The 7500-nt window shown below is 40.1% G+C and overlaps 1 protein-coding gene across 4 annotated transcripts in view; it reads right to left on the reverse strand.

Annotated features, from left to right (window-relative positions):
• Window positions 1–2849: 2849 nt before the first annotated feature.
• The window catches only part of pld1b (phospholipase D1b), a 30430-nt gene continuing 25779 nt past the window's right edge, over window positions 2850–7500 (reverse strand). For all 4 annotated transcript variants that reach the window (XM_034559960.1, XM_034559964.1, XM_034559962.1 and 1 more), the window contains exons 23-26: window positions 7203–7337; window positions 6705–6858; window positions 6155–6272; window positions 2850–5508 (exon numbers count right to left, since the gene is read on the reverse strand). In XM_034559960.1, the coding sequence (XP_034415851.1) occupies window positions 5284–5508; window positions 6155–6272; window positions 6705–6858; window positions 7203–7337 (632 nt within the window). In that variant the 3' untranslated portion in view covers window positions 2850–5283. The remainder of the gene's footprint in view (window positions 5509–6154; window positions 6273–6704; window positions 6859–7202; window positions 7338–7500) is intronic.

Genomic DNA, 7500 nt, shown 5'->3' on the forward strand with positions numbered 1-7500 from the left:
TCTTTGCAGTCATGTTGCATCTCTTTGTAGTCATTTTGCATCTCTTTGTAGTCCTTTTGCAACTCTTTGTAGTCCTTTTGTTTCTCTTTGCAGTCGTTTTGTGTCTCTTTGTAGTCATCTTACATCTCTTTGCAGTCATTGTGTGTCTCTTTGTAGCCATTTTGCATCTCTTTGAAGTCGTTTTGTTTCTCTTTGTAGATATTTTGTGTCTCTTTTTGGTCGTTTGCATCTCTTTGTAGTTGTTTTATGTTTTGTGTCTCTTTGGGAACACAAGAGCTGTAACTTCAAACGGAGGCTCCAAACCTTCTGGTCCCCTGAGCCTGAGCCCTCCACATAATCCCTCCACATATGAAAATATTTCGGCCACTTTGGAGCGCGTTAACAGTTTTAATGCAATGGCTGCAAATAAACCGCCAAAACTGAGATTCCCTGATCTAGTAACACAAGAAGAGCTGTGAACGCCTCGTGCTTCTGTCTGTGCACGTCTGCACATACTGCACCACTGAATCACTCCATCATGGACACTACATGTTATTGCACTGAACCAGCAAAGAACTACATTGTGTGTGTTGAAGCTGCAAAAAGCAATTATTGTGTGTGTGTGTGTGTGTGTGTGTGTGTTTTGTTACGAATTAAAAGTTCTCAGGACACACCTGAGCCAAAGCAGGTTTTACACGCCTACTCAGAGAAACCCGTTTGTGGTCACTAATGTCACCACAAAGTAACTTTAACTCTCACCTGAAGGTTTCGAGCTTATTGGATGACTTTTGTTTTCATGTTATTGTGTCCAGGTGGAGCTTTTGGGTTGGACACCAAGCACCAAATATTCAGTCAAAATGATATCTTGAGTGTGAATATGTTCTGGTGTCTCTGCTCTGACAGTAAATGTAATATCTCTGAGACATTTGAGGACGTCATCTTGGACATTTTTTATAGTTTAATCTTAAATCATTTAGTAAATACAGACTCTCTCCCCCTCCCTCGTATTTTGAGTCTAATTAATTTACCATAAAATTAAAAAGTTTGACTGATAGCATTTATTTAAATTTTCAAGACATATTGCGATAATATTTTTATTGTGAATGCTTTTGGCCAAAATAATTTTGTGTTGAAAATCTGACATTGTGAATATATTAAATATATATAAAAAGCCACAATGACCAACAACAAACACCGTCTTTATACAGTTGTTTCTGTAAATTGTAAACAATCACAACAGTGCACAAAGGAATAAACATTAAATCATACTCACGTGTCTTTTTTAAATGCAGAGATGTAACACGTGATGCATGAAGCTGCTCAAACAGCCTCCACACAAACTGAACTGTGTTTCGGTGGCGCCATCCAGTGGCACAAATGGGAGCTGCAGGGAGGGAGGACCTCGGGACTGTGGAGGTTTTCTGAGGACAAAGCTGATGCTCATTTGCATCAGTGACATGTTTTTCATTTTGGGGACAGTGTGATAAAAAAAGAGGCAGATGAGAGAGATGAATATTCAGTGAGTGTGGAGGAGGAAGGAGGGATGAAAGAGACGAAGACGCAAACACATCAAACGGAGAAGATGTGTTTTGTTTACTGAAATACGTGGTGACTTCCCCCGAGGCATTTTTTTTTTTTTTATTACAATTTTTTTACTCATGTCTAGTGTACTTGTTGTCGTTCGAGCCAATGCCTCACAATGATATTCAGCAGAAAACGTAGAAATAAATTAAATAAAGATATATACGTTTCTTTTTCTAATTCGTTTCTGCGATCCAAATATTTTTGACAGGTGTTTATTTTTCTGTTTTTTATATCTGTGTCGTGAATAAAATATGCCGAATGTTCAAAAGGACATTGTGCAGGATTTGGTGGCATCTAGTGGCGAGTTTGCAGATTGCAACCAACTGAATACCCCTCATTCCCAGTTAATAAAAACAATTATACACTAATGAAAACATAGTTCTTATTATTTTACAATCCACCAGAATTCTGCACACTATCCCTTAAAAATATCCTGAAGAGGAATTATTTCAGATTTTACACATGCTGAAGAAATGCTTAAATTTAAAGCATAAATCATGTAATTATTTTTATTTTACCCATTTCCACCCAAGCCCTTTCCACTAACCACCACGGAAAAACATCTCCAAATAGTATTATTTATCAATTCGCTGTTTAATTCTTTTATTATGTTTTATTATTTTCTTTAAACTTTATTTTAACAGTTCATTTCCTTTAATTGCAAGTAAAATAACTTTGTCAGAACTCTTAAATAAAGTCTGGACGCTGGCGGGAACAACCTTCTGTTAGTGGACTAGTGAATAATGTATTTGGTTGAATTAAAAGTAGCTAAATTAAATATACTGAGTCTAGAAATACTGCGAATCCCACACACAGCGATGACGTGGTTCTTCAGTTTATCACTCGGTTTTTATCACATTTATTATGATTTAATCTGCTTTTAGCAGAAGTCTAGATCAACTCCGTTTCATAAGATGAGTATTAAATGTCACATTCTGATCGCTTTTAATGATTTATTATTACATCATTTATTTAATTCACAAAAAAAGCGACAAATGACGTGCAGATCATTTCAGTGGTCGCCACGAGAAAACAACAGTCTGTGCAAATAGTGCATTTTTCATAGAGACACAAGAGATTAAAAGTCACAGCGCGCGTCATTCCTCCGGATATGAATCAATGTGCACAGTACAGTGTTCCCGATTACTAAGAAATTATCTAAAAACAATATTCATATCAACATTTCTGGGTTTGAATTCAGTTATTTTACGGATGCACAGAAAATCAACTTCTTTGCTGATGATGTAATCCAATCCGAGGAAGAATTCTGTTTTTTTGCATGTCAATATACTCTGTTTAAGATTTTAAACTCTTTGTTTGCCTTTTCAGAGGACTTTACCTGCACTGGAGCAGGAGGTAGGAACACAGGGAGGTAGAGAGGAATATTAAAAAGAAGAGCAGAGATTTTCATCAATAATAAACAGAAGTTTAAGGCCCATCTGGACGAAACACGGCTCGTAGACAGGCACGACGTTGAGCATCAATAATGTCCATGGCTTTTAAAAAAGGCAACTATTCAGCTTGCGAGGTGAAGGCCCGCAAGCCATTGTTTCTAGCTTTTTAGATAAGTGTTGAACTTAAACCACAAAACTGCACTAATAAATATCTTAAAGCTGCAATAATAGACTTGTTTTTGGCCACTTGGGGGCAGCAGAAACAAAAAGGTGCTGAAGGAACTTGCATCCGCTCACACGTTACCTAACAAACCGATATCGACCCATTTAAATGAACTTGGCTCTTGCTTCAGGATTCCCGCTTGTTGACATTAATGAAACGCAGCATTGCAATTATGTTTTCATGCATGAATCTAAAAGTTTTTTTTTTTAAAAACAGAATGGCAACGCTTTATTCAAGTCTGTAATTTCCTGGAAAGACGGATTATTTTTTCGACGCTTTTTGTGAATACTAAATAACTAAAAGTGTGACTTGCAGAGTATTTTAGTTGCACAAAAGATGAGCTGAACATGCAAAAATTCAACTTTGTCTACAGTCTCTAACAAATCAACCAAAAAATTAATGTTTATTTATAATAATAAAGATTTCCCCGTCACTCTAATTAGCACCAAATTAACATAACTCTTTTCCAGAAAACGTTATTAATTGTAAATTACAGACCCGTGAAGTAAAGTGCTGCCAAAGGAACAAAGACCAGATCAGAGCATAACAACAGGACCCTTCAGGCTAAACAGTGGGAGGAATGTCGTGAACGTATGAACCGTTTTCACGTCAGGCGACAGCCTTTTCATCTTTGGCACTTGTGATTTCCTGTTTCACATAAAAAGCTTCAGAGAGATGAGACAAAATGACAGCTCTTCCTCTTCGTCTTCGTCAAAGTCCGTTTTCGTTCCTCTTTTAATTTTTTTGTGTCTTTTCAAACCCATAAAACACAGAAGAGTCAGAGCTGCGTTCGCCGGCCGCTGCATAGTGTTGCAGAATTGTAGAGTGAAAGCGTGGTGGTTTGGTGTGTGTGTGTGTGTGTGTGTGTGTGTGGGGGAGTCCAGTCAGGGGGGGAGGCGTGTCAGGAGGAGGCGTGTCAGGGGGGGAGGCGTGTCAGGAGGAGGCGTGTCAGGGGGGGAGGCGTGTCAGGAGGAGGCGTGTCAGGAGGAGGCGTGTCAGGGGGGGGAGGCGTGTCAGGCCTCAGAGTCGATCACTTTAATTGATCTATCCTTCTTGTAAACGTGAGGCTCCGTAGAGCTCAACGCTGCGCCTGCTGGTCGACTCCTCTCCATGTTTGTTTGTGTACACGTGTTGCCGTTGTAAAAACAACAACAACATTGTGTATGCATCAGCTCTGAGAGTCAGTGTCTGTGTGTCCAGTGGCTCTTTTCACAAACTCAGCCGACGCCATTTTGGAAGTCATTTTGCAGCTAAAACCTAGATCTTCATCAGCTGTGGCCAGCGTGTCGCATTTAAGGCGCTCCATCAGCGCCGGAAATGGAATTTTCTATTTAAAATGATGTTTACTTTAGTGTGTAACCACCTGGAACTAGAATTAAAATTAGAACGAGAGTCCGCCATGTTTCTACAGAAGCCCAGAATGGACAAACCAAACCCTGAAACTAGAGAGAGACTTCCACTTTTTTACCTGAAGGTGCTAGCGAGGCGATATGACATCTTCTCTCACAATAGAGGTAATTCTTCTTAACGATATGGAAAGTTTTCTGTAAATAAATAGCATATATGAAACTCATGTGTGAATTGAGTTCTTAGAGTACTTTCTCATTTAATTAATGACATGAATGCAGAAATGTTAGTTAGCGTGTGCTTGTTATTATCAATTTAGACATGGTAATTATGTAATATATTATCAGAATGTAATTCAATTCTTTACCTTCGTTTTTTAATCGTCCACATACATCCGTTTTATCCGACTTCTCCAAAGAAACTCTCTTTTTTAACTAACTTTTAGTTTTTGCGGCTCAGATCGGAACAACGTGGAGGAAAGTTGCAGCAAAGACAAACAGCAGTTTGTTTGTTTAGGTTGCAGAGGGGAACCCCTGTAGTGCAGAGCTAACACGTCATCAGCTGTTAGTTGTTTTAAACGTAACTATAAAAAAAATACATTAAAAGGAGTAAATAAAATTAAAAAAACAGGACAGTGTAACAGTTTAAAAAAGGCAGTTTTCAGCCGCTATGACCTCCAAAATGGCTCCAGAGTTTGTTCTTTTTAACCTTTCGGATGTTGTGCGTGAACACATGAACGCACAGGGGCCCTCGGCCTCAGGTCCAGACCTCCATGGGCACCATGGCCTCCTTGGAGCCGATGGGGGGGAGCAGGTTCTGCTCGCACAGGAACTGAAGAGGGAACTGGACCAGGAAGCCGCGGATCTTCTTCAGCTCCTCGTGAGCCCGGGCCGGGTCCTCCTTGTCCAGGCCCGGCTTGGCGAGGAACCCCTCCAGCTCCAGGATGTTACGCACGTCGCTGGACGGCAGACTTCGGAAGACCTGAACAAAATTAAAATACAAAAAAAGAAAAGAGGGCGGACAAGTCAGAACTGATCCCAAACTAAATTTGTTAGTTTCTTTCTTTAATTCTGCGGATTAATTCCTAAAAATTTGAATGACAATTTTTCCAGTTACAATATTTAAGTATGTGCTTTTATTATAGAACATTTTTATCTGTGGGTTTCATGTTTCACCAGGATCGTCATGTGACCAGAAATAAAGATTATTATTTCAAGATGGCGTCTCCGTATGTACAGCGAAGTCCGTATCTATGACAACAGTCACCGTCGACGTGCCAAAACATTTAAAAATCGACAAAAGAAACTTAAAGAAAATGTCCTTAAACTGCCGACTGTGAAATCCACTTAATCAATGAATTGTTTGTGTCATAAATAAATACATTTAAGTACATATATGTTGCTAAACGATTATTTATAAATATTTTTGCATTGCTCTCGGTCAACAAACACTAGTCAGAGACTATAATTGATACAGAAAGTGTTCAACATTTAATGGATTTAAAAGGTGTTTCTTTTTTTACTTCATTTGTTTGAGAGTAAATTAATCGACATTCAAACAAATATAAATGCATTCGTTTGTTTTACAAAACTGGAATAAAATCTGCTCAAATCAAAACTCGTCCGACCTTCTGGTAGATGGACGCGTTGCGGGCGGAGGTCGCCATCCAGACCTCCTTGTAGAACTGATCACTAAGGGGGTCCGACACGTCGATGGAGGGGTCCGTGTTGGCGCCCAAAATCATCCTGGGAGAGAGAGGGAGGAAGAGGGAGAGAGAGAAAGAAGGGTGAGGGAGAGAGGGAGAGATAAGGAGGGGGAGGGAGGGAGAGAAAGAGAGAGCGAGAGAGAAGGAGGGGGAGGGAGAGAGAGGTGTGGAGAGAGATAAGGAGGGGGAGGGAGGGAGAGAAAGAGAGAGCGAGAGAGAAAGAGAGAGGGAGAGAGAGAGACCAGATCCATTAGATTTACATTAAGAGCCTCTGTGGGACATCTGGTCTCATTTTGAGGTTCGTACTGAAAAAACACCAAAAAGACACAAAAACAATACACAAAACAAAGATTGTTGCAGTGTAAAAAGTAGTAATAATAATAATAATAATACTATAGGTGTCCCTCCTAATCTCTGGTTTAAATGTCTTTCCAGCCTGAGAAGAAGGATGAATATAAACGTGTTTTAGTACCTGAAGCACTCGAGGCGGAGCTGCAGCGCGTATCTTCCAGCTTGGTACTCCTGCCCGTCCATCACCGCGGTAACCGTCTCCGAGTCCTCCACGATCACCGCCACCTCGCTGTCCCTCTTTCCCAGCATGCTCCGGTCGTTGATGTTGGCAGAACCTGCAGAAGAAGAGAAGAAAGACGTGTGACGTCACAGAGTCCGCCAGCAGGGGGCGCCGCGACCCCCGAGTTCAGACTGCAGGTTGAAGTCCACATGAGGAAAATACAGGAAATTAAATAGAAATGTTTACCTTAAAATGGGTTTCCACTTTTAAATTAAGGGCACATGGAAGTTAATGATTTCCTTTATATTTAATAGCCGTATTTATTTTTATGCCACCAGATACAGGGGCTGGACAAAATAACAGAAACATCTGCAGAATTGGCTAGATGTGGACAAAATAATAGAAACATCTAACCTGGCTTACCTAAAAATAATATTTAACTCATGGAAAACAACGCACCGATGATGACGGTGTTGTCGTCCGCGATGAGCATCTTGCTGTGGACGTAGATGAGCTCGGTGACCAGCTTCCCCTCCAGCTCGGCGTGAGTCCTCAACCCGGCGATGGAGATGTAGTTCATCCACTGGTCTCCCACTGGAAACCAGGAACAACCATGTTTGACTCACAGATGTGAGGTAATAATGTAAAGTGCATGTGATCCGACATTAATGGAGGAACAACATAAAAAGCATACAGTGAGATTAAAAAAAAGAAACAAATTAAAACAAACAGAAAATGCATAAAAGATGATTTTTTT

This window comes from Cyclopterus lumpus, chromosome 20, assembly GCF_009769545.1.
Source record: "Cyclopterus lumpus isolate fCycLum1 chromosome 20, fCycLum1.pri, whole genome shotgun sequence".
Taxonomy (NCBI): Eukaryota; Metazoa; Chordata; class Actinopteri; order Perciformes; family Cyclopteridae; genus Cyclopterus; species Cyclopterus lumpus.